Source organism: Balaenoptera physalus, assembly GCF_965194825.1.
Source record: "Balaenoptera physalus genome assembly, chromosome: 15".
Lineage (NCBI taxonomy): Eukaryota > Metazoa > Chordata > Mammalia > Artiodactyla > Balaenopteridae > Balaenoptera > Balaenoptera physalus.
Genome location: NC_138894.1, coordinates 35,320,574 through 35,348,080, shown reverse-complemented (window position 1 = coordinate 35,348,080; position 27,507 = coordinate 35,320,574). Strand labels below are relative to the sequence as shown.

The 27,507-nt window shown below is 47.6% G+C and overlaps 1 protein-coding gene across 4 annotated transcripts in view; it reads right to left on the bottom strand.

The window, feature by feature from the left end:
• SFXN5 (sideroflexin 5) overlaps positions 1 to 27,507 on the bottom strand; it is a 120,693-nt gene that overhangs the window by 77,662 nt on the left and 15,524 nt on the right. For all 4 annotated transcript variants that reach the window (XM_082426073.1, XM_082426072.1, XM_082426070.1 and 1 more), the window contains exons 3-6: positions 17,536 to 17,613; positions 2,879 to 2,905; positions 2,335 to 2,389; positions 328 to 353 (exon numbers count right to left, since the gene is read on the bottom strand). In XM_082426073.1, coding sequence (XP_082282199.1) covers positions 328 to 353; positions 2,335 to 2,389; positions 2,879 to 2,905; positions 17,536 to 17,613 — 186 coding nt within the window. The remainder of the gene's footprint in view (positions 1 to 327; positions 354 to 2,334; positions 2,390 to 2,878; positions 2,906 to 17,535; positions 17,614 to 27,507) is intronic.

The window sequence follows — 27,507 nt, the reverse complement described above, 5'->3', positions numbered from 1 at the left end:
CAACGACAGAGGCCGCGACAGTGAGAGGCCCGCGCATCGCGATGAGAAGTGGCTCCTGCTCGCCGCAACTGGAGAAAGCCCTCGCACAGAAACAAAGACCCAACACAGCCAAAAATAAATAAATAAATAAATAAATAAATAAATAAATAAATAAAACTTCTAAAAAAAAAGAGAGAGAATTAAAAAGAAATATATGAGATTTTCTCCAGTGAGTCCCCTCCAGGAATTTATCCTAAATCAACAACTCAAATATTTATGAACAGCGATGTAAAGTTATACATTAAAAATTTTTTTTAGAAAAGAAAGCCCTTTGAAGGTAATACTTACAATTGGCGTCCCAAAAGGAATGTAACCTGTGAGAGGACAGAGAGAAGAGTCGGGTTTTATAATCCCACCTGACTCTGCCCCACCTGCCTTTCAACTGGGAGGCCAGAGAGACCTCTGGCCTTGGTCTTGGCAGTGGCCCCAGTGAGAGGGCTCAGGTCAGTTAAGCGGGAGGCACCTCTAGCCCCAGACCTTTTCCCAGCCCAGCCCTCCCCAAGACAGAGGGCTCCCCTGTGTCCCCCAACCTCCTTGTCTCTGTTCCCCTCAGCCCTCACTCGCCCCCAAAGCCAGGGCCCCATTCCTGAAGGAGGCGCCCGTGGCAGGGGCGCCGCCACTCTGCACTTGGTGGTCCTCCCACGATTTCCTCTGGGAGGCACGAAGCCCCACCAGCCTCACCGCAATGTCTCTGGAGGCCCTGGGATGTCCTCCTCCTTCCCTCAGCCTGTCTTTCTAAAACACACCCTTACTTTCCCAGCCTCATGACCATTTCTGGAAAGGACATTCCCTACCCACCTGAGATGTGTGCCTCTAAGTGCCAGAGCTCTTTGAATCTCTAGGGCCCTGGCTGGACGTCCTCAGCAGAGCAGGAAAGGGCTGGCATGAAGTGCAGCTGGGCCCTGGCCGTCTCCCCACGGCTCAGGGTCCCCAGGCTATGGCAAGGCCCCCTCCCCCAGCCTCCCTGCTGTAGGTGGGCATCCTCCTGTCCCAGCCGCTAACTTACGGCAGCCAGTCAGCTGGTGGCCCAACAGCAGGGAACACACTTGCATGGGTTACGTCTAGAGCAAAGGTTGGTGTCCTGCGTGTGCATATTTGTACACATGAGCCGCCACTCTCCTACCCACACCCCTCCAGGGAGAGGCCCAAAGACTGATCAGAGAATCGCAGAATAAGCCAGTCTCAGGAGGAGAGCCTGCTATGGCCCCACGCAGGCACTGGGGAGGACCTACAGCCGCAGCTACAAGAGCCGTCACCGCCTTGGAGTTCCTCACGGCAAAGCAGGGGTCACCGGGCACTAACTGCCCATTTGCACAGTGACATCACGTGCTTGTCTATTCTCTCAGCCCCAGCAGTTCACGCGCTCTGAGGGTGGGGACCCTGACTGACCTCCTGCACTGAGAACACCCACTGGTAGGGACCCTTCCTCCAGCCGCCTGAGGGCTTCCCAAGGCAGCAGCCACCAGCCCTCCCACCCGCCCTGTGACTCAGGGGTGGGGGGTACACTCCGTCGCACTGAGAAACGGCGTGGAGGAGGCATCAGCACGCTGGTGTGAGTCTGACCTCTGCTGTGTGACTGGACAAGGCCCTTAGCCTCTCAGAACTGTAGGCAGGACAGCCACGCCGGCCCCAGCCAGTGTATGGGCAAGTGCTTTCTAGGCCATTACGCTCTACACAACAGAGCTGCCCCCTAGTGACCACAGGGCAGGGGCTTCCTGGGGGCAGGGATCTTATACCCATTCCCCCATTACCCTCTCTGCCCACTGGTCTCCACAGAACGGGAATCCGCCTCCCTGTGCGTGTAGTGGTGCAAATGTAGTGCATACGTTCAGAAGGGCAGGTTAAAAGTAGGATCAGAGACAAGGGAGTTAGTCTGGGGGTTAACTGCATGAAAAGGCTGAGTAGGGAGCAGGGCTTGGAAGGAAGGCACGCAGTGTGCACAGGTGAGAGAGGAGTGGCTCATGGAAGGCAGGGCTTGCCCTAGCAGGCGTCACCCTGGGGCTGCTGCTGAGTGAGTGGGCTGTAACCTGGCGTTGGGGGCACCAGATTCACCTGTGGAGGCCTCGGCTCTACCCCAGCTGCTCCAGCAGAAAAGGCAGACAGGCACATTTTAAAAGCTCCATAGGCTGGCCAGTCCTGTACAGTTGAGGCAAAGTGACCATGCAGGTGTGAGTGTGGTCGTGTGTGTAACAGGCTCTGTACATCCCTCAGGCCAAGCGCATCTGGACACTCCTGGGGCTGTGACCACTGTAATCGGCCCAGGCTAGGCAGAACCAGAGGTTCCCAAGGGCTTACCTGACATTCTAAAGGGCATGAAGATCTTCTCATTGGTGTCCGGGTGTAGAATAGCCTGGCAAGAGCCGGGAACAGAGCACAGGGTGACAGCTGGGGAGGGAGATGGCAGATGGGACATGGGAGGGGGGAGGGGGAGGAAGACTTAGGTGGCCAATGGCTGTATCCCACCTTGCCTTGTGGCCAGTCAATCCTTCCCACCACTCGGGGCAAGAGAAAACCAAACATGGGCCATAAACAGAGCTTCTCCTCCTAACTAGTGCTCAAAGCTGAATGCAGCACAGAGCAGACCATGTCTACCTTGCAGGCCCTCTGTCCCCCATGCCACACACACAACAGGCCCACAGTAAGGGTTTTGTGGAAGGAGCCCATGGGGAAGGAGCTCAGGGGGCCCAGGGAAAGGCGGGCTGGCCTGAGCTCTTGTCTTCAGAAATTCAGACCCTGGTGCTGGGGAAGAATGAAGGGGGTTCGGGCCAGGGCAGGGCAGGGCAGGGCAGGGTCTCTGAGAACAGCAGAAGGGAAGGAAAAGAATCCAAAATTGAATTACCTGCTTGATTTTCTGTGCACTCCAGAGCTGGAAGGAAGGAAGGGAAAGAGAGAGAGAAAGGAAAAGAAAAGAAAAAACAAAGATTAAAAGCACATATCAGTTTAAGGTCTCAAAGCCACATTTTCTAACCAAGGGATCCAGCTCCAAAGGCCTTAAGAGGCTCAGGTTGTCCTGGTTGCCCCAGGTCTGGCAGCTACCCTGGGCTGGGGGCGGGGTGGCATCAGGGGGTAGGTAGGAAGGCCAGAGATCCCAGAACAGCAGAGCTGGGGGATCTCACACAGATTATTTAAACCAAGGGTTCTCAACTCTGGCTGTGCTGTAAAACTACTTGAAGAATTCTTCCAGCATTTTCCTAACGCTCCCTAGTTCATCTTAAGGTGTGGCCAGGTAAGAAGCCTTGATTTAAATGAAGATACTTCAGCTGTCTCCCAGAATCACTAGAGGCAGCACAGCATAATTTTTCAGAGCTACACAGACTGCCTGGATCCCTGGATTTGCCACTTCTACCTCTGAGCCTCAATTTCCTCATCTGTAAAATGGGGATAATAGCTGTGCTCTAACATTGTTGAAGAGGCATATGAAAAGTGCCTGGAGCAGTGCTGAACACAGAGTAGGTGCTTTACAAGTGCTAAATCTTGTAGATATTATTCTTCCTATTTTTGTTATTGTTATAAGAAGGTTGTGTGCTTTCAAATGAATGAGGAGGTTGTCTCTTCCAGCACAGCATGGGGACGGGCTGGAGAACAATTTGTCAATTCCTTCAAATGATAAAAATACTGCATTTCATTGACTCTAAGACATCGTTGATCCTAAGACATACTATTATGTGCCACTAAGAAAGAAAACCATGGGGCTTCCCTGGTGGCGCAGTGGTTAAGAAGCTGACTGCCAATGCAGGAGACACGGCTTTAAGCCCTGGTCCGGGAAGATCCCACATGCTGTGGAGCAACTAAGCCCATGTGCCACAACTACTGAGCCCACGCTCTAGAGCCCACGAGCCACAACTACTGAGCCCGTGTGCCATAACTACTGAAGCCCATGTGCCTAGAGCCCGTGCTCCCCAACAAGAGAAGCCACCGCCATGAGAAGCCCACGCACCGCAACAAAAGAGTAGCCCCCGCTCACCGCAACTAGAGAAAAGCCCGCGCGCAGCAACAAAGACCCAATGCAGCCGTAAATAAATAAATTAATTAATTAATTTTAAAAAATAAAGAAAACAGTGGCATAACGCCAAGACGTCCATCAGTTAAAAGATTCATCCCATTTAAGAGATGATAAAATGTGATAAAATAGCCTTTTAGAATCAAGAAAATATGGCAAGTAAAATTTTACATCGTGGGCAAACCAAAGGTCAGTGCATTTTTAACGGAGCAAGAAGGGTATGAGGTAAGAGGGGAGACGTGGTCAGCACTGATGTTTAAAGTTTTATAACGGAATAGTTATGTTTCATTTATACGTCAATGTTGTCATCTGCGATATAAAGTAAGCTGCAGAATGCTACTGGGTAGCAATAATAGGGTTATAAAATTGATATACAGATCTTCTTCGACTTACAGTGGGGTTATGTGCCAATAAACCCACTGTAAGTTGAAATTATTTAACATGCCGAAAGTACCAAACGTCACAGCTTAGCCTGGCCCACCTTACATGTGCACAGAACGCTTACATTAGCCTACAGTTGGGCAAAGTCATCTAACACAGAGGCTATTTTATAATATAGTACTGAATATCTCATGTAATTCATTGAATACTGTAGTGAAAGTGAAAAACAGACTGGTCGTGTGGGTGCATAATGGCTCTAAGTGTACGGGTGGTTTCCCTCTCGATCTCGTGGCTGACTGGGAAACGCGGCTTGCTGCCTGCCCAGCATCACGAGAGTATCAGACCACGTAACACTAGCCAGGAAAAGATCAAAATTCACAATTCAAAGTACAGTTTCTACTGAATGCATATCGTTTTCAGACCGTCATAAAGTCTATAAATTGTAAGTTGAGCCATCGTAAGTCCAGGACCATCTGTGTTAAAGTTTATGCATTTTACTAACAGCAGAGTCCCTTCAGCCTAATTCACAGCCTAATCACTCTGATTTTAGATACATTTCAAACATATTTGATTGTCTGCTATTCCAGACCCAGAAAGATTAGAGGCAGTAGATTTTTTTTCTTAATTATATTTGAGGAACAGAGGGGACTAAAGAAAGAAAAACCAAATGTAGAATCACTGTTAGCCAAAGACGGTATGTGAGAGCATAACAGCAGAGAGGTAAAAAAAAGTGATAAAAGGTTGATCTTTCTTTGCTCAGAAAGTGCCTTCTGCAGTGCATCCCACCACGTCCCAGCGTCATCCCAGGTGCGACCCCAGGCCCTGGGCACAGACTCCTAACACCCCACGCTCTCCACCCCAAATCAGAACCTCCTGGGTCCGGGTCCCCTCACCCTGTTACAGTCATAGCCCAGCTCCTCAGAGCAGGGGCCTGCCTTTGAGTGCCGGCCCCCACCATCTCCCAGAGCCATGCACACAGCAAATCTAAAGCTATTTATTTTTTTAAAAAAAACTCCAGATCTTTTCATACAATTCTTATAAATAAAGAAAAAAAATCCCCATGATTCTGATGAACAGCCTGGGCTGAAACACTGATCTAAGACATTAAAGAACAGTGTAAAGAGGTGTTAGGACCAGGCAGCCTGCATTCCAATCACTTACTGGATGTGTGGCCCTGGGCAAATTACTTTGCCTCCAGGCCTCAGTTTCTCCATTAGTACAATGGGGTGTTGTAAGGGCAGGGCGGGGACTGTGCTTGGTGCTCCTGGCAGCTGGCATTTCACTTTGGGCACACAGCTAAGCCTATGCGTTCCAGCCTCCCCCACAGTCAGATGGCCTCACGTGGCCGGGTGCTAGCTAATGGACGGGGGGTGGAAGTGGAGTTCACCGCTTCCAGGCTTGGCCCCAAAGCCTCCCACAGAGGCTCCAGAGAAGGACAATGAGGCCCTAGAAGACAGTAAAGCCATGAGGTAAAAGGAGCCTGGCCCCTGGACAACGGCATGTGCCAAGTTCCTGAGCTGCACTGGACTCTGACACGAGTGAGAAACAGACCTTACTGTATAAGTCCCTGAAATCCAGGGGTTGTTTGTTACAGCACTTGGCTTATACTGACCGATACAGAGGTTCACTGAGACACGCATAGCTGAAATACTTGGCCCCTAGATCATGCTCCATAAATGCCTAACATAGAGGGGAAGTCAGTCAAATGAGCAGTATTTTTTAAAAGGACTTAATTATTTTTCAAAATATCTTCATCTCTATTGTCTTATTCTTACAACATCCCTGTGAGGTGGGTAGACTACTTTCAGACAAGGCAACTCATCTCAGAGAGACTAAGTGACTCAGCCATGGTTCCAGGGGCCTGGTGGCAGGACGGAGATGGGCACCCAAGCCTCCTTGCCTCCAGACTTGTGTCCCCCCTGTTCTCCAGGGGCCCTCTGGAGCACACCGATGTCTGGTCTGGCCAGGGTGACAGCCAGGCCTGAGGCACGAGAAGAGGAAGAAGTTTGGCTGACATCATCTGAGGTCCCAGAACCTCCCTTTGCAGCCGGGCGGCAGATGCTCCTCCCCAGGACCTGTTCCCCCCCTCCCACCCAAGTCCAGCCAAGCAGCCCTTGTAATCCATAGCTGCATCTGTGTCCCTCAGGTTCGAGGACTGCCTTCTCCGCCCCCACCCAGAGAGCAGTGATGGAGACTCAGGCAGCACCGGCTCGGCAGCAAAGGCAGAAGTTCAGCAGGGGTGTGAGCAGGCAAGGCCAGAAGCCCAGAGCTCACAGGCGTGTTCTCCACCCGCGATGACACCTCCACACACGGCCCAGGCAGGCTAGTGTCACAGATAAGTGGCAATGGTCCCACTAACTATTTGAGTCTCACACTCAGAAATCTGTTTCCATAGGACAGATGAGAAAAGTAAAGCTCAGAGCCATGCCCAGGGTCTCGGAGGTGGAGCCAGAACTACAGCTCGTGACCTGGGATGCAGACTCATTCAGTCACATTTAGTGAGTAAGTGCTATGTGTCAGACACCCTTCTGAGGGTTTTGTACATATTAACTTATTAATCTCCTCAACAACCCTATGAGGCAGGGACTAGTATATCTCCCATTTTATAGATGTGGAAACCGAGGCACTGAGATATTTAGTGATTTGCCCAAAATCCCACAGCAGCACTGGGATTTAAACCCGAGCAGTCTGGTTCCATAACCCCCACTCTTAAATCCCCGTGCGCCATCTCTAAATGCTAGCATACCAGTGCACGCTGTTCTGTCCCTTTAGGCATCTAGTATATATATGTGGAGATCTTTCCACATCAGAGCATGGAGAACAGCCTTATTCTTCCTAACAGAAACGTTGAATGAATATATTGTAAACTGCACCCTACTGGTGGACTTTTATTTCCCATCTTTTCCTTATTGTGGTAAAATATAAATAACATAAAATTTACCATTTAACCATTTTTAAGTGGCAGTTCGGTGGCATTAAGTACATTCACATTGTTGTACACTACCAACCATCTCCAGAATTTTTTCATCTTCCCCAACTGAAACTCTGTACCCAGTCAGTACTAACACCCCAGTGCTTCTTCCCTCAGCTCCTGGCAGCTACCATTCTACTTTATGTCTCTGTGAATTTGACCACTCTAGATATTTCATGTAAGTAGAATCATATAATATTTGTCCTTTTGTGACTGTCCCATTTTTTGCTATTACAACCATGCTCCATTGAATGTCCCTGGAGTTATCACTATTATATCATTAGCACGTAAAGGAAAAGGATAAATGTATGCAGATATCTCTGGCAGGATACAGAAGAAACTGATGGTTACTCCAGGGAGAAGAAGTGGGAAATTGGGAGACAGGGAAAGGGAAACTTATTTTTTATTCTATACTTTTTTGATAGCTTTAGAATTCCGTAGATTGTTCACGTGTTACCTACTCAAAAATGATTGTTAAAAATTTAAGAGTAACCACTAGAAAAATAGAAATAGCAGGCACAACCTCCAAGCCCTTTATTGACCCCTATGGCATAGACTGTTAACTTTCCGACAAAACCTATGCCCCTTCGTCCACAGTAATAGAAAGGTAGCGGGCAGGTGGCTGACCTGCTGCACTGCATTTCCCAGCCTCCTTTGCAGTTAGGCTTACCCATGTGACTGAGTCCTCCAGTGGCATCCGAGGGGAAGTGAGATGTGCCTTTCCCTGGCTAGCACCTCCCAGCCTATACTTGCTGTCACCTGCCTGTGAGCCAGAGCAAGGATGTGACTGCAGCGCAGCCTGGGCTGTGCAGAGAGGAGGACCCAAGGAGATGGTGGAGAAACATGATGGAAGGAGCCTGGGTTCCTGAATGATCCTGTGGAGCAGAGCCACCTGCCCACCTGGAACTCAAACTATTACATGGGAGAGAGATAAACGTCTATCTTATTTGAGCTGGTGTGTTTTGAGATCATTTCGTTACAGCAGTTAGTATAACCCTAACTAAGGTAACCCATTTGGGGTTTTGGGAAACTGTTTCCCATGATGTCAGAGAAGCCTTTCCAGTGGAGAGAGGAAGGAATGAGCACTAAGTAGTGTTGAGGCTCTTCTCATGGCATCTGGCAGTGCTCCCACCTCAGGAGGCTTTGGGGTGAGGTGAGAGGGACAGCTCCATTTTAAACTAAACTTCCTAGTCATGACCTGATCTCATTTGGGTTCATCCCATCTCCAGGCTGCAGCAACAATAGTCAGGGTCGCAGATTTGGGGCCTGGCTTAGCCACTATCTCACATGGTCTTCCTGTGCAAGTCACCTCACTCCTTAGACTTACATTGTTTTTTTAAATTAATCATACAGGAGGTGGAAGCTAGTCCCTCCAGGGTCCCTTCTCGTCTGATGATGCCAGGCCCAGCTTACAGAGAGCACAGGACAAGGACTCGGGTCTGACTCTTTGGGTCTGGGCTTTTCCCTGGGACCTGCTGGACCCATGGGTCGGATGCTGGATGCAGAAATGGCAGCAGATACCACCCACAAGCCAAGAGCTGGTTGCTAGTTTGCAGTTTAATGAGCCAGCCCTGCAAACCGGTTACAAGCAAGGATAGTCCTGGCATGTAAAGCATTTGATGCGAGGCCAAAGGTGATGCAATGGACAGTCCCTCCACATTGAGAATCTAGGACAGGGAGGCCCCCGCGTCTTCTGTCAGCCCACCAAAGCAGCTCCACTTTAAAGTCCAATTCCTCAGTGTGACCTGATCTCCTTTGGGCTCAGCCATCTCTCTCTGTGCCTCCGGCTGAACATTAAAAAGTGCAGCCCTGATCCCTTAGCACTTACTGGCTGCAGCAACAAACCAGTGTGGATGTGAGACTTTGGACCTTTCTTGATTTCTCAACTTGGAGAATGAGGACACAGAGGGTGTGGGGAAACAGTTGGGTGAAAGGTTGCTGGAACAATGCAGAAGTTTGCTGATTTCAGAAATGGCCTAAGTCTCAGCTGAGCTGCCATCTGAACCTATTAGAAACCCAGTGTAGAAGCCAAGGGGTGGGTAGAGGGTGGGCCCCAAACAAGCTTCAGGAGGAGAAGCCCTGCCTTCTCAGGGCAGAGACCTCTAGTGCCCAGACCCCAGATGGAGGAGTCACTGCCCAGGCCCTGTCCCCAGTCTGGCTCCTTCCCCTCCCCAGTCTGGTTCCTTCCAAGCTGCTTCTCCAAACCTCTGAAGCAGCAAAGACAGAGCCTATTTAAAACAACCTCCAGAAGGTAATTAAACAGAGCCTGAAGGGGATCCTTCTGTAAGGCAGAGGATGCCTCCATAAAACAACAAGAAATCTTCTTAATTTATCATTTGGGCCAATCCCATTATTCCTCACCATTAATTTTGTTGCCATGGTTACTCCCAGGTAATAGATACAAATGCATATCTATGTGGGGCAAAGGTACTCCCCAGTTCTACAGATGAAAGGAGAAAGAACATCCCCGCTCATTCTGCTACACAACACACATTAGCAGTCACGACTTTCGTGTACACACAGCTTCTCTCTCTTAAGAGGCCAGACACTGCAGTCAAACCATTTTCTGGGAATTGGAATTCCAGATCTCCTACTTGTGATTTGGGGCAATTTACTTAATCTTTTTGAGCCTCCATTTCCTCATTTGTGATATAGGAATATGAATACTTACTTTCAAGGTTCTTGTGACGATTAAAGAAAATTCATTTATCCAACAAATATTTATTGAGCACCTATTATTTGCTGGGCACTGCTCTAGGCACTAAGAATATATCAGTGAAAACAGAGACCAAAAATCTCTGCTTCTGTAGAGCTCACATGCTTGTGCGGACAAACAATAAAAATAATAAAAAGTAAATTTTCTCATATGTTAGAAGGATGAGGGCTTCAAGAAACATGGGAAAGTAGAACAGGGTAAGGATAGGGAGTGTGTACTAGCAGCAAGGATGGATTTTTAAAAAAATTTATTGCAGTAGGGTCCTCGCAAAAGGAGGGGTGAAGGATGGGGAATACTCAGGGACACAGGAACACAGTGACATGACCAGGGCCACAGCTCCTGTCATAGGGGAGAGGGGTGAAAAGACCAGGGCTGGAGCTGGGGTGGTAGAGGGAAGGGGGAGACACTGAGGCTGCATTCCCCCACCCCCAGAAGCACCTCTAGTCCCTGGATCCCCCCCACTGGCCATGGCCCCCCCAAATTCCTTCTCTTGTCCTGCCTCTGACCCTAGTGGCTCCTTCTTTTGCTTCCCTTGACTTTTCTTTCCCCGGAGAAATTCTCAAGTAGGATGATGTATAGTAAGGTGGTCAGGGTAGTTTTCATTGAGGTGACTTTGGAGGAAATACCTGAAGGAGGGAGTGAGCCATGCAGCTATCTGGTTGGAGATTATTCTGTCCAGCAGAACAGCCAGTGCAAAGGCCCTGAGGCAGAGTGGGCCTCCCCAGCATGTTTGAGGGACATCAAGGAGGCCAGTGTGACTGAAGTGGACTGAATAAGGGAAAGAGTAGTAGGAGACAAAATCAGAGAGGAGTTGGGGTGTTGCAGCTTGTGCTAAGGACCGTGGCTTTTACTCTGAGTTTTTACTATAGCTGTGGTTCTTAACAGGAGGGCAATTTTTCACCAGGGGCCATTTGGAAATGTCTGGTTGTCATTAATTGGTACCCAGTGGGTAGAAGCCAGGGGTGTTGCTAAATGTCCTACAGTGCACAGGACAGCCCCCATGACAAAGAACTATCCAGCCCCAAATGCCAATCGTGCTGAGGCCGAGAAACCCTGGAGCAGAGAACCGTGTAATGTATATTCTCACAGATCACTCTGAGTACTATATTGGGAATGCGCAGAGGGTGCCCAGGTAGAATGGGGAGACCACCCAGGAGGCCACCACAATGACCCAGCCAACAGATGAGTCTACAGCACCCAGTACAACTCCTAGCACATCATGCATATGCTTCAGCTATTACTAATCACTTGCCTATTTTGTGCTAACGATACGGGCCAACCTGTAGCTTCCCCAGAGGGGCTGGGTGCTGATCAGGACCCCAGAAGTCTCTGGCTAGGGGTCAGGGTAAGAGGGGGATGTCGGCCAAGCTTCTGACAATCCTGCTGATACCCAGAGAAGATTCAGGGTGGAAGTATTTTTAACTCTCCAGTATCTTCTCTTCTATTTTCAGCAAAGCCCAAACACAGCTGACCCCATTTCTGCTCTGCCAGGGGAGGAGACTGGCAGGATCTCTTACATCTCTGCTGCCCTTTCTTGGCGGGTTGCAGGCAGAATCCATCCTACACGGGGCCTCTGAGCAACCAATATGCTATGCTGGGTGCTGCGTAGGCTCGGAGTAAGGTGGGCGGGTTCCCAGCCTCTGGGGAATGTGTAATGACGGGCCAGAACAGCCACTCAGAAGCCTACAGTGGCCCGCAGAGCCCTGCCCCCCTCACTCCGACCACCCCAGTCGCTCCCAAGCTGGTTTCCTTATCGGCAAGACCCCTCCCCATCTACCTGGCACAGAATGATCTGATCGCAGTTCCACCCACGGTCCTGCTTCTCCTTTGCTGCAGTACAACACAGCCAGCATCTCTCTGGGTTTCCAAAACTTTCACAATCTGGCCCGAAACCTCCCAGCTTCCTCTCTCAACTTCTCTCCCTCTCTCTCTCTCTCTCTCATCACGCTCTCTCTCTCTCCACTCTACTTCTCGGCCTTTGTGACTTACAGAGACGTCCCTCCCAGGCCTTGGGTCTCTCCTTACGTTCTACATCCAACCACTTGCGTTCCCCTGCATGAAGCCCTTCCTCAGCACCTGCGTTCTCAGGAGTCTCTCACCACTGAACTCCTACTACCGTAGCGTAACTCCAAAGCGCCTCGCCACCAGCCTGCCTCCAGGCGCCTGCTTACCTGTGCGCCTGCGCGGGAGCTGGCTGCGTAAAGGCAGGCACCTGCCCCGCGCCCACCTGCCGCAGCGCCTTTCACGTACCGGGTGCCCCGCAGATGCCCATGACCTGGCCTGGCAGGGTTAACCGCACGGTGTGACTAGGGCTGCGAGACATGCACACACACTAAGCTCCTCTGACAGCACCCCTACCCCACCCACTCACTCTGCCCCGTATTAGCATACACACTCCCCTCCAGGGTATCACCTTCCCCTCCAAATCCACCTTCAGATAGTGGGTGAGAGATGGGCATTGGATCTTCCAGGCCCAGCGTTCCTGTCCCACCACATACTAGTTATGTGACCTGAGGTAAGTAATATAATCTCTCTGAGCCTCAGTTTTCTTACCTTTAAAATGGGGCTAATATAGGCATCTACCAAACAGCGTTTCTGTGAAGATTAATTGAGATAACACTTGTAAAGTGCAAATATTAACACGGCTCCTGGCCCTTGGTGAGCTCGTGGTGAGTGATGGCTCATTACCATGGGGGAGCGTTCCATATTGAACCCCACCCATCTCCATCCACGTCAAACCATTCCAGCAAGGCCCTGGCATATAAAATGCACACAGCACAGCAAACGTCCAGAAACTAGCTGCCTGGGCTTACGTTTTTGCTCTCATCTATGGCTTTGTTGTTTAACTGATAGCTGCAGTCCTTATTAGGGTTCCTAGCCCATCAAATTTCTACCTGTCAAGCCCAAAGAGTAAATTATACTTATTTTTATTTTATCCTCAGGACTAATTTTTCATCGGTATAGCAACTTTTCAACAAGTTAACAGTCTCTGGAGGAGATATCAGTCACCCGCTAACCAAGGCCATCAGGGGGGAATAAACTATCAATCTGCTTGCACAAACCCCCTGGGGGGATGTTGTAACTGGAGGGCAGGTTAGATAACAAATTAGTGCATAGGATACCCAGTGGTGCCCGTGACATCGGGACAGGCCCACAGGCATCAAGACACAGCCACGGGCTTCTGACTCACACACCCGCAAAAGGACATCAGGGCAGGCACAGAGCCCAAGAACACACAAGGCCGCTGTCCACAATGAGGTCAAGAACCATCCCGGGCCTCTTCAGACAGCACAGGCATGACCCTTGAGCAGGGCCAGCCTGAACCAGGAATGGGGCCTTCATGAATTCCCGACCGCTGAGGCTTCCCCAGATCCTGAGCTGGTATGTCACCACCCATCGTTTCTCCCTGTGGCTCTGGAAGCCAGAGGGGTTGTGGCTCTGCAGATGAGGCCCAGGGAGGGAAGCACTGTGAGATCTGCAGCAGAGCCCAATCCCAGCGCTCTGGGGAGCCAGGAGGGCGGGGGATGGGCAATCTGCTTATTAGGCGGACTCAGCAGCAGGCTCGCACCTAGAGCACTGTGCTGCCCAGCCTCCAGATGGACGCTGCAGGCATTACCAACGTGAGCCAGAACCGGGAAGCACAGTTAGTGCCAGGGCCCCCCCACCCTCTCCCCTCCTCCCAGCTCCCTGGAGGCACATGGGGGCTTTCAGGATGGAAAACAAAAGACGGCCCAGAAAACAAGACAGGCAGCTTTAAGCTACTGAAGGGAGCCAAGAGGGGAAACATGGCCTCATCCCCCAAACTCTGAAAGCAGGAAGGAGTCCCAAGGGGTGAAGACAGGCTAGAGGGGAGCTTGGGCTGGGAGCAGACACAGGATCAGGAAGGGCCTGGAGGCTGGACCACCCCTGACAGGTCCACGAGGAACTGCCACAGTCTGAGGACTACTCTGGCCTAGAGAGGGGCGTGTCAGGTCATACCACCCAGGCTCCTCGGTGCCCACGGCCAGATGGCAGCACCACGCTCAGGAATGGGGAGATCCCAGCCTGCCCTCCCTGCTGACGGCTGCCCCCAACTCAGCAGGCAACGCAGACACCTGAAGATGGACCCTGCCTTACCAGCACTGCAGCAGCTCACGTCACTTCCAGGGCCCCGCACAAGGACATCCGGCCAAGGAGCTGCCTCTGTTGGTACCTCTGCCCTCCCTCCACGTTGTGGGCTGCAGTCCAGCACATTCGCCTGTCCCTTCCTCTGGAGGCCCCATTCTCTCTATGTCCATGATGTGATTCCTCACCTGGACTCCTCCTATCCACCACCTCCTCCTCACCAGACCCTACTCATCCCTCAAATCTCAGGCTAGAACTCTCTTCCAGACTCCCCTAGTCTGGGCAGGTTACTCCTCCCTCTGCTCTCCCACAGCATCATGTGTTTTCACTGTCGTTGCCTAGATTCTGGGGAGTCCACGAGGCAGGATCCTCCTCTAGCTTCTCCCCAGGCCCTAGGACCAACACTGGCCTGTAGGTGCTCCATAAATACATAGTGAAACAAACTGGACTGGGTAGGGCTGATGGCTTAGCTACCCACCCTATGGAACACCCCGCCAGGTACCAGTGTGTCATGTGGCAGCACAGGGCCTCAGCTTGGGCTTTGTACCTAAAGGTGCTAGAAGGCAGCGGCGGTGTCTCACAGAGTCACCAACGGAACAGAAGAGAAGACAACAGCAGAGGAGGGACAGCAACATGTTTTGGATGGAGAATGAGTAGAGTTTTAGTAACTGATCCAGCAGAGAGGAGGAAGCCTCCCCTCAATGCCTGCAGAAGGCACACTTAAGAAGCTGGGCCATGGGACTTCCCTGGCGGTCCAGTGGTTAAGACTTTACGTTCCAGTGCAGGGGGTGGCGGGTTTGATCCCTGGTCGGGGAGCTAAGATCCCACATGCCTCGCGGCCAAAAAACCAAAACATAAAAACAGAAGCAATATTGTAACAAATTCAATAAAGACTTTAAAAATGGTCCACATCAAAAAAAAAAACAAAAAAAATCTTTAAAAAAAAAGAAGCCAGGCCACCACCCCCAGGGCACCAGTAAAGTTCAGGACTTGGAGGGACCATGCACCCCAGGAACAAAGAGTTAATCATAGGGCTAAACACAGGGATTTGGTTGAAAATCTGTATTCAAAGCAGTAGAACCCCTCGGCCTTCCCCGCACAGCTAGGTGACTCCTACCACCCTCACCTGTATCCCCCAGACAAGGGAAGTTTATCAACCTTCTGGAGAAACTGAATCCAAGTGACTCCAGACTTGGGAAAACTAGCCCAGTGGAGAGCGGGAGCAGGTGAGGCTAAAAGCAGGGAAATTAATGAAAATCTGCAAAGTGAATATTGGGACTCCAGCCTCCTTCCCCTACTTGGCTTCCAGAATGCAGACAAATGAGAAGATACTGTATTTACAGAATAGGAAGAGGATCCTGTTAAAAAGAACAAAGAAAATAAACAAATAGCTCTCAGAAATTAAAATTATACTAGCTGAAGTTAGAAATTCAATAGACATGTTGAATATAAACTCAAGGAAATTTCCTGTAAAGCCAAGCAGAGGGACAAAGTGAAGGAATAGGAGAGAACAAAAGGATAAGAAAATCTGAGTGTTAATCTAAGATGTTGAATATTTGACTAATAGGAATTCCAGAATGAGAAGAAATTATCAAAGAAACAGTATAAGAAAAGTTGCCAGAACTGAGAGATAGGAGTCTTCAGATTGAAAGGGGTTACCAGGAACCCAAAATAATGAATTTTAAAAGAGATGGCATTGTGGAATTTTAGAAATAAACTGTATAGATAAAGAGAACATCCTAAACATTCCGAAAGAGAGAAAACAGGTCACTTGCAAAGAATCAGGAGTAAAATAGCATTGGCTTTTTCAACAGCTAGACTGGAAGCCAGAAGAGCAATGTCTTCAAAATTCTGAAGGAAAATGATTATCAACCTAAAAATTGGAATTTTCTCCTCAGCCAAACTGTCAGTTAAAGCTGAGTGCAGAATTACAATTACAAATTACCCTTTTTTCAGATCTAAAAGGATTCAAAATTTTCTTCCCATTTGCCTTTTTTCAGGAAGCCACCAGAAGAGGTGTTCCACCAAAATGAAGGTGTATACCAAGAGGAAGGCCTGGAGCTGGAGGGAGGTGGGCTCCAGAAATGAAAATTTCAGAGAAAAATAATGGAACTGAAGGACAGGAGTCTTCAGATTGAAAGGAGGCACTGGAAATATCAAAAGGCTGCTACAGGGTGCAGTAAGAATTTGAGATGGTACAAGGAAAACTATGTTAATGAGAAAAAATGAGGCAATTATTAAATCCAGGTAAAACATAAAGTCAAAAAGGAGAGGGAACATAATCATGTACAACAAAGTTGTAATATTATTCATATAATTGTAATAATGTGAATATTGAATATCCATAAACCCCAAAACTATGATAACTATTTGGGGAGGATGATGAGGGTAGGGGAGAGAAATGTGTTTAGGGGCGTGAATAGTAAGACAGCTGAATCCTCAACTACCGTAATAGATAATACAGAAGAACTACTTGAGAAATAGCAGTATAGATAAGCATGTTAGTTTGAAATATAGGTTTCTAACTGAAGAAACACCTAACAGTATTTGCTTCTGGGGAATAGAAATGGGAATTGAGGAGGGATGGGGCAACATACTATTTTTCCTTACAAGTGTTTTAGTACTATTTGACTTTTTGAACTATGCACATAGATTACTTTGAAAAACACTGTGAAATTAATTTTTAATAGATTTTAAAATAAAGCTTATGAACAAAAAGAAAAACTTCAGCACATCAACCATCTGTCTCTACAGTCACTAGAGCTCTAGAGCTGCCCTCTAAACTACATCTCCCTACCCTTCCCCCAAACTAATCAAAACCATCAGCATTTCAATTGGTTCTAATTCAAGTTCCTACATGATATAAAAAAATGAAATTACAGTGTTTTAGCCTCCTCCCCACCATCCTCCCCTATCTTTCCCACCCTCTGAACTCTTGGGTAGTGGTATGCTGGTAAATGTTTAATACTTGATTCTTTGAGAAAAAAGTCCTGATTTATAGTATTTGCCAATTTCCATGGTGTAAGTTCTCCTATTGTGGATGATTTCAAGCCATCACTGTGATGTCACTGAATGTGGAATTGGGAAAAGATGCACACGTTAGCTCCAGCAAACTACTGCCTTAGGCCTCTCTAGCCTTATCAGCCTCCCTACCAGACCCAAGTTACAGGAGAGACTTGAATATCCCTTCCAAAAACCAGAAGTCCACAAGGGATGTAGCAGCAGTAGAAGTGGATTCTGAAGGGAAGAGAAGTGGTTCTGGCTGCAGGGAAGGGGTGGTGAATTTGCCACCTTCCTTTCCCTCCCCACCTCTAGCAGAGTTACCTGCTCGTTAGTAATCCCCGGACGCAGGGTCCCATGCTTGTAGTCTTCCAGCAGCTGCACAGCCTCTCTGAGACGTCTCTGCAGGCAAAGAAAAGGGACATTGAGGGGCACACATCCAGGGCTCTGGCAACCCTTTCCTTGCAGGGGTGCATCAGTACTGATCAAGCACTGACTATATTTACAGTGTACAAGGCCTGCCTTCCAGTTCATGGGACTCACGCAAAACATTAAAGAAGGCTACAGCCTAAATGTCCTTTCATAGGGAAATGGCTAAATGGCAGTGGCATGATAATACTATGGAACATTATTCAGCAGTTTAAAAGTAAAGTAGATCTACATGGTCATATCTCCAAGATATTTTTTTAAGTGAGAAAGCAAACTGCAGAGCTGTATGATGCCGTTCGTTGTACCAAACAAACAAAACACACACACATAGAAAACAATATTTCCTATGAGAATATTTATGTGAGAAAATGCATCAAAAATGCTCTGGAAGGAGACCCACCAAACTGGTGACAGGGGTTACCTCGGGGTAGGAGGAAAGGGCTCAGACTTGGCAAGCGGTGTCGGGAGGAACTTTAATCTTAATTGTAATATTGAATGTTTTTATAAAGAGAACATATTTATGTAATACTTATATAATTTCTTCCCAACATTTAAAAAACACTAGCAGAGATTTACATACTAAAATACATATGGCCACAGTAACTGATGGGGAAAGAAAAAAATAAAAGGATGGAATTGTTATGATTTTTTAAATCTTAAAAGCTAAAGAGACAGCAACAGTGAGAGAAGGCAGCCTTTATCCACCGAAAGACTTGTATAAGAATATTCATAGTGGCACTCTTCAAATAGCCCCAAACTGGAAACAATTCAAATGTCAGTAATAGATTAGATAAGTAAACTGTGGTATATGCACACAATGAAATATTATACCGCATTTAAAAAAGCAAACTACAAATATATGTTACAATGTGGATGACTCTTCCCCGGATTGGCACCCCCATATCTCTCATCCCCCATGTTCTTCTAGAACTTTCCCACATGCCCCATCCAGAGGTACAGTCTATGTCCCCTCCCCTTGATCCTGAGCAGGGCTTTGTGACTGCCTCAACAATAGGGTATAGCCAAGGTGAGGCTGTGTGACCGCTGAGGCTAGGTCATAGAAATGCCTTGCACTTCCACCTTGTTCTCCTGGGATGCTCACTCTCTGGGAACTCAGCCATCATAGTGTAAGGACACCCGAGCAGGCTACTGAGAGACCCATGTGGATAAGAACTGAGGGCCTGGGGCTCCAGTTAAGCCACCAGCTAATGGTCAGCACCAACTTGCCTGCCATGAAAGTGAGCCATCTTGAAATGAATCTTCCCCAGTCAAACTGCCCTAGCCGAAGCTGCATGAGCAGAGACAAACCATCCCCTGTAAGCCCTGCCCAAGCTGAAGATCAGTGAGCAAAAGAATTGCTTTTTGTTGTTTCAAGACACTAAATTTTGGGGTGATTTGTTACATAATAATAGAAGGCTGATACACATAATGATAAGCAAAAGAAGGCAAACACAGAAAAGTATATATAAAATTCATGGGACTTCCCTGGTGGTCCAGTGGGTAAGACTCCACGGTCCCGGTGCAGGGGGCCAGGGTTCGATCCCTGGTTGGTGAACTAGATCCCACACGCATGCCACAACGCAACTAAAGATCCTGCATGCCGCAACTAAACACGCCACTATGAAGATCCCACGTGCCGCAACTAAGACCCAGAGCAGCCTAAATAAATAAATAAAGTATATATAAAATTCAAAAACAGGCAAAATGCACCTATGGTGGCAGAGGTCATTATAGTGTTACCTTGGGGCAGGGTGGGGGCGGGGGTAGTACTGACTTGGAAAGGGGATGAGGGAACCCTCTGGAATAATGGAAATGTTCAATGTCTTGATCTGACTGGTGGTTACATGGTATAAACATATGTCAAAATCCATTAGGCCATACACTTAAGATTTGTGCATTTTCCTGTATGTATGTTATACCTCAAAACATCAACAATAAAAAAAAATCAACAATAAACAGTGACAACAGTGAGAGAAGGCAGCCTATGTCAAGGTCAGGTGAGGAACCCAGGCATCAGGGATGCTCATCGTGGGGGAAGAAACCCAGGGAAGCCACCGTGTTCCCCTTTGACCAAGGGACAAACCTAGCTAAGGACGGGAGTGCAGGGAGACCTCAACAGAAGCCCCTGGTCTAAAGGCAGCATGCAGCCCCAGGGAGGGCACCCCGTGGGGCATTTGCTGAGCAGGCTGACAGTGGTCACATAGGATGGGGAATGTACAGCCACCTCCTGTACTGAAATAGCAGGACTAACTGCCAGCCCAGACAAGCCAGCCAGGCTGTCAGGGGGCCAGGAAAATGTCTTACTTGGGTGTAGCCTGACTGCTGGAAAGCACTGCCTCTCCCCTTTCAAATATACGCATACCAATCCCTGAATTCCAGAGTCCTTTCCCAGAATTGTTTGTTTCCAAAGTACAGATAGCTTTGTGGTTTTTGTTTTTGTTTTGCCAGTTATACTAGTAATCCATGCTGTTTAGAGAAAATGGCAGAAAAATTGAAAGCACACAAAAAAATTTTAATCACCTGTAAACATACCACTTGCAAAAGTGATGATTTTCCTTCTAGACTTAATACATTTGTTTTACCTGTTGATTGTTGGTTTTAACTTGCTTAAGGTCACACAGAAAGTGAGCGGTTTAGTATTCGAGCCCAGAGTTTAGTCAGACCCTTGCTGTCCCTGCAACCCCCCAAAACTTCCTAGTAATGCGGCCAGCTCCCCACCCCAAGCCTGCTTCCTCCCAGCCTCAGCCTCTGCCCCGACAATGAATGTTCTACTTTCTACCCTGAATGGTGAATGGCCCCGCTTTCTCATTATTTTCCCACTCCAGGGATTCTCCTGAGTTCCTCTAAGAACCTGGCCAGATTCCATCTCATTTGACACGGTCATCAAAGGGAGGCCTCTTGTCTCAGGAGTAAGTTCCAAAGAGCCCTGATCTTGGCATGCATAGAGAAAGAACCAAATCCAAAGTTTCTCAAGACAAGTCTGCAAATGCAGGACTGGGGAAAGTTAGAATGTGCTTTTCTGCCTCTGGGCCTTGCTAAGCCTCAGCTTGGCCCCCCAGGTCAGAGGCTGAGGGGTTGGGGCTCCTAGCGCCTCTGTGGGACAGGCAAGGCCCCAGGCCACTTGTCTTGAGAGGTCCCTGAGGACTGGCTGTCCTGGGAGCTGGACTCTTCACAGCAGAGAAGGGGATGGTTTTCAGGGAGACTTGAGGGATAGGTTTGCTTTAAACCCTCCTCTCACCCCAGTGCATTGTGATGCTTGAGAGGGATGGGGAAAGCTGGAGGTCAATGGCAGGGTGAACTTTGTAGGAGGTCTTTTCAACCAGGAACAAACAGGCAGCTAGGCCCTCAATGCAAAGATGGTGAGGGGCCCAGCTGGCTTGGAGACAAGGCTGCAGGCCCTTCTCTGGAGCCCTGGGCTGGGGGAGGGACGGCCCAATGTGGCTTCCCAGACTCCATCACCAGACTGCCAGAAAGTGTCACAGCACGTGTATTTGATGGGGCATGGTCTCCGGAAACTCCCTCAGGAAACAGGCACCTGGGAGGTCTGTTTCAGGGCAGAGAATTTGAACAGAGGTCCCACCCCAAGGCCCTGAGGGGAAGAAGGAAGCAAAAGGGCAGGCATGGAGTGTTAGGGTGGTGGCAGAGAGGCAGGACACCCTGCCGGACAGGAATGGGGATGGTGGGACACAGGAAGGAAAGGCACAAAAAAGAAAGATGAGGAAAGTCATCAGAAGCAAAGCTAATCTTTTTTTGAGGGAAGGGGGTACCCTGCAGCCCACGCCCAAGCTAAATGCAGACTGAGTATAATCCATGCTTGTCTAGGGAGGATGTCAAAATCATTTAAATATTTATTATAATATTTAATATGTTAAAATATATGATGGGAGTGACAGCACCTGGTCAGGATGTGAGGAACACCCAGAAACATTTCAGCCCCACTTCTGATAAAGGACCCACCCACTCCCCAGGTGGTACCTACAGGTTCCCACCTCCTGATCTTGCCCACACTGTTCCCCCCACCACCCTTGGGGAGGAGGACATCCTTCCTCCCCAAGTCTATCCCCATCCCCATCCATCCTTCAAGGCTCAGGGCCATCTTCTCCAGGAATCTTCCAGAAATGTTCTCTCCGTCCTCTGAACAGCCAGAGAGCATTTGGTTTGCACCTCTCTGAGGTCCCTGACCACTTACCAGCATGTGCCCATGTTATCTGTCAGAGACTGCAAGGTGCAGGGAGCAGGGGACTTGTTTTAGGTATCTTTGCAGAACTGCAGGACACACCTACCCCAGCCCATCACCAACACAGGGCCACACATAATGAGCATTTAACAAAAATGAATGACTGAGACTGTTGGGGGGGGAGAAGTGAAGGGTATGGTCAGGGTTAGGGATCCAGGTTCCAAAGCAGCAGGCCAGAGTCCCTCGATGATGATGCTGGTTTTACAGAATCCTGGGATTCCAAGAGGCCATGCATGCCCAGTTCACACAGGATGTGGATGAGAATACCCCTGTGTGTGAATATTACAGAACCATGTAGGCATTCCTTTCTCTGAAAGGAATTTGGGGCATTTGGGGTGCGAGCGGGAAGCGCATTTTGGCACCCAGGGTCACAGAGTGGGTGGGTGGCACCTAGGAACATGAAGTCCCCTCAATCCCAGCTCTGGGCCATTTCCATGAGACATGAACACAGAAGAGCCTCCTGTCCTCGTGACTGTCGGTAACTGAGAGAGGGGTGGTCTCCCAGAGCAACCACAGCAATGCCTGCATCCTGAAAAGCTGATGCCTACTGGGGCCGGGCACCCCATGTAAGAAAGGGAAGGAGAAATTGCACACAGAGAAATTGCAGAGCATGTTTAGCGAAAGCGGTACGATTGAAACATGGGCATTTCAGACAGTCAAAAGTTTGGGAGTCTCAAAGCTTGCAGAACTTTAAAAAAAAAAAAAAAAAAAAGGGAGGGAGGAAGGAAGGAAGGAAGGGGAGTGTCAATGGTCAGGGGAGAATGAACTGGCAGCGGGGGCGGGGGGCGGGGCCTGCAGATTACTTCACGTCCTGCCCTGATCGCTGAGTATTTGATTGCTCTCACCTGGGTCAGTCTTGCATCTAACAAAGGCAGGGCCGCGCATGCTTACCTTGTCTGCAACCACAGCTTAAACCTTTCTTTGTGGCTCCCAAGCAGTGGGATTTGGGGGCCAAAGCTAATGATTTCTGTGCAGGCAGAGTCTCAAGCCTTTCTCTCATCTTCCCTCCCAGCGGTCTGGGGACCCACGGGGTTATCTGTGCTGAGATTGGTTCTTGGCTCACACCAACGATGAGCTACCCTCTGGGAGGCCCAAGGGAAGGGGAAACCAGGGACACATGGGGAGAGCTCTGTTTCCCTGTGGCCGACCTCTGGTCACGTTCAGGACACCGATGTGAGGTAAACCCATATAATTCTGGCAGTGTGACAGGTGGTACGGACCTTTAGAAAATAAATCTGTCCAGCTACCCTAAGAACTATAAATACAATCATGGTCTCCAGCCTGGATACCCTACTCTTGGGAATTTTTTTCTAAAAAATAAATTTAGCAGAAATGAAAAATGATTTGCCGGAGACTATTTTTTGCAGGAAAGCAAAAAGTAGGAAACAACCTACCTGTTAGACCTAAAAGTCTAACAGGGATGGTTATTTATACTATAAGACATGATTTCCCAAAATTATAAAGGCCTGGAAATAGATGATAAAAGCAAATAAAAAGTCTGTGTTCAATGTAATAAGCATGCCAAAAACGGATACAGATGGGCAAAAACCTGAAGTGTATAAGGGTACTGACATTTGGAAAATTTTAAATTAAAAATTCCATTAAAAATTTTAAAATTAGACTATCTGATGCTGTCTAGAATGCATTTAAATGGACATCCTTACTTACTGCTACTGAGAGCATAAACTGATATAATCTTGGTACAGGTTGGTAGAATTTACAGGGCAATTTGGCAATATACATCAAAAGCCTTAAAATGCCTTTCATTCAGAAATTCTACTTTCAGGAATTTATCCAAAGGAAATAAAGAGAAATATGGGGAGATTTATGTACAAAGGATATTTACTGCAATATTATTTATAATGGGGAAAGACTTGAAACCACCCAAATGGTCAACTGAGAAAATGATTAAGTTAGAGAATAGCCACACGATGGATTACTATACAGTTATTAAACACATTTTGAAACAACATTTAATGACAAGGAAAAATGCTCATGGGCTTCCCTGTTGGCGCAGTGGTTGAGAATCTGCCTGCCCATGTAGGGGACACGGGTTCGAGCCCTGGTCTGGGAAGATCCCACATGCCGCGGAGCGACTAGGCCCGTGAGCCACAATTACTGAGCCCGTGCGTCTGGAGCCTGTGCTCCACAACAAGAGAGGCCGCGATAGTGAGAGGCCCGCGCACCGCGATGAAGAGTGCCCCCCACTTGCCACAACTACAGAAAGCCCTCGCACAGAAACGAAGACCCACACAGCCAAAAATAAATAAACAAATAAATATAGGAGTTTCTTTAAAAAAAAAAAAATGCTCATGATATGCTACATGGAAAAAAACAATATATATCATGTATACATATATCACATGATTTTAAATATATATATTTATGTATGTATACATATATATACATAATACACACACAGATCTTCCTTGACTCATGATGGGGTTCATCCTGAGAAATCCACTATAAGTGAAAATATCATCTTTTTTTTTTTTTGGCCATGCCACGCAGCATGCAGGATCTTAGTTCCCCGACCTGGGATCAAACCTGTGACCCCTGCAGTGGAAGCACGGAGTCCTAACCACTGGACCGCCAGGGAATTCCTGAAAATATCATATCTTAAGCTGAAAAAGCATTTAATACATCTAGCCCACCGAACATCATAGCTTAGCCTGGCCTACCTTACACACGCTCAGAACACTTACATTAGCCTACAGTTGGGCAAAATCATCTAACACAGAGGCTATTTTATAATAAAGTGTTGAATATCTCATGTAATTCATTGAATACTGTACTAAAAGTGAAAAACAGAATGGTTGTGTGGGTACAGAATGGTTCTAAGTGTATCGGTGGTTTCGCCTCGTGATCACGTGGCTGACTGGGACCTGTGGCTGCCACAGCCCAACATCATGAGAGCGTATTGTACCGCATATCACTAGCCCAGGATATGATCAAAATTCAACATTCGAAGTATGATTTCCACTGAATGTGTATCGCTTGCACACCATCATAAAGTCCATCTTAAGTTGGGGACTGTCTGTACAGAGATAGAGTGAGATATAGATACATATATATCTATATCTATGTATATATATATACACATTATACAAACCATCCTAATTTTGTACATATACATGTACCAGAATGTTAATTGTGATTATTTCTTGCAGGTGAGATAATGAGCAGTTTTTATTTTCTTCTTTAGACTTTAATATTTAGAGATTACTACCCACATCACATCAAGAGGCCCACAATATCAGTTGTTTTCATTGTTAGTGATGCCGCCTCGTCACCTGGTTAAAGGGGTGTCCTCCAAGCTCTCCACTGTAAAGGTGCCTTTTCCCCTTAGGAATTGCTAAATAATATTTGGAGGTGATACTTACCTGAAAGCATAAGAATATCCTGTTTCCCAACAACTTTCACTCTATGAAAATAGCATCCATTAAGGATCCTTGTCAAAATCAGTTATTTTGTTGAGGATTACACAATGTTTATTTCCTCCTACATTTATTAGCTGACATTCTTCTGTGAATATGAGCTTCCGTCTTTCACATTTTTAGTTTTACTATGGACTCATGGATTCTTCTTATTATTCAATGTATTATAATCCATTGTTTTTCTTTTTCTTAATGTTCGAATTGTCCCAAATGTGGCTAGTGGGATGCAGCCACTTCCTGTTCCTGTGTCTCCATCAGTCTATGAACAATTTCTTACTTTCTGTAGCAAGTCTCTTTGCCTTGGGTGTGGATTTGGCCATCTCTCCAAGAAGTCCTGGGTCCTTTTTGTAAGTAATGGTATTTAGAAACCAAGATCTGAGTGCTAAGTGTGTTCATTGTTACTGGGGTGTCACGGACCTTTCAGTGAACAGAGCCAGGAAATTGAGAAATGTAAATGTAAGTGTGTGTGTGTGTGTTTGTGTGTGTGTAAATCATAAGTTCATATTGATACCTCCAATTCAAATACAACATCACATAGTTTTTGTCTTTTCCCCTACTCCATATTTGTATCTCCCTACTCCCATGGTGAGAACCCTGGTTCCCAACATCAGTATAACGATTTATTCTGTCCTACAATACACCCAAAACAGTTTCAGATTACTACACCAATACTAATAATGAGTTGGTGTTATTAACACTGTTTCAGTTGGTTTTCTATGTCCTTCAGAATGATAATCTGCCAACCATTCATTCTCTTAAATAATTATTGAATTCAGAATAGCAAACCCCTTTCATCTTCAGTTCATAATGTAAAGTAACTTAGATGTCAGCTGGTACAGCCTTGCCTTTAGGGATCTAAATCTAATTCCATGACCTATGTGGAAGGACAAAGCTAGGGCTTCTGCCAGGTCCTGGTGGCTTCCTTCCTCAGGCCCAATCCTGCACACACGGCACCCTGACAGTAGACTCACAGCCCCTCAAGATCCCTCCAAAGAATTTACTCTTGCTGGACTTCAGGAACCAGGCAGATTTTATGACAATATCACAGGAATGATGGTGGAGGGGACAGCAACTTTCACAAGCATGTATGACCAATCTCAAAAGGGCCCCCAGACACTAGCCTTCCAGTTCATCATGGTTACTCACTCTCCTCCCCACTGTTTTCCCCTCTTGTTCCTTCTCTCTCCTCTCTTTGGGAGGATCAAAAAGCACAATTCTTCCCCCTCTGTCAAGCAGGCAACCTCCTCCCTTTCTGAAGACTTGCTCAAGACATTCTTAGAACAATGACAGCCTTCTTCCTAAGAGAAATTATGGTGAATAAAATTTGCTCCACCTCATTACACATACAAGGGTTGGAATCTTTTTAAAGCTTGGTCAGTTATAAATTGCAAACAAGTAGCTGCAAAACTCTCTCAAGATGAGTCTATCCATTGACTCAGCTAATGCCCCTCAGAACCGGGTCACCAGAAGGCTCAAGCTGCCCAGGATCTTTCCACCCCAGGGAACTCTGGCTTCCAGAGCCACCTCCTCATGTTCTCCACTCTCCTCCCGCCCTCATAGATGGACAGGCCTGTCCAGATCTCCTCCCCCTGGGCAGCCACCACCCCACGCTCCCTCCCAGGACACCAGCCAAGGGCCCTGGGAGAGAAACAGTGCTTTGAAGACATAAGCCATGGTCTGTGGACTGAGCCCAGCAGAAGGGGGAACTGGCCCTCCTGGTAGCACCATAGTTTTGGGGGGAGGGGCTCAGGTAAGAGATTCTTTCCTCTTGGTGCCTCTAATTTCTCACTGTTTCCATGCAGATGGCTTTGCTAAGCAACCTGCCTGGACTAGAGCCAGGGAGGGCATGAAGGGCCCACTCATGGCCCTTCCAGATTTTTTAGGGCCTAGAAGATCTTCTGTGGGCAGAAAATTTCCAAAAGGCCAGCAAGTAGTATTGGAAACAGTTCCCAGCTGGGATGCAGGAGGGAGAGGTCTAGTTCTTTCCAGGAAGCCTATCAGAATCTTTGATGAGGGGAAGAAACATGTGAAATTTGAAAAATAGTCTAAAATTTCTGTTGCACTGGTTAGTTGCTAGTCAGTAAATAGTTAAGTTTCCTTGACATTTCAATTAATAGTAAAAGAATGTATGAGATTTTTAAATTTACTGATGGGGAAATAGGAAAAAGATGGTTTAGTGATACCCAAGAATGC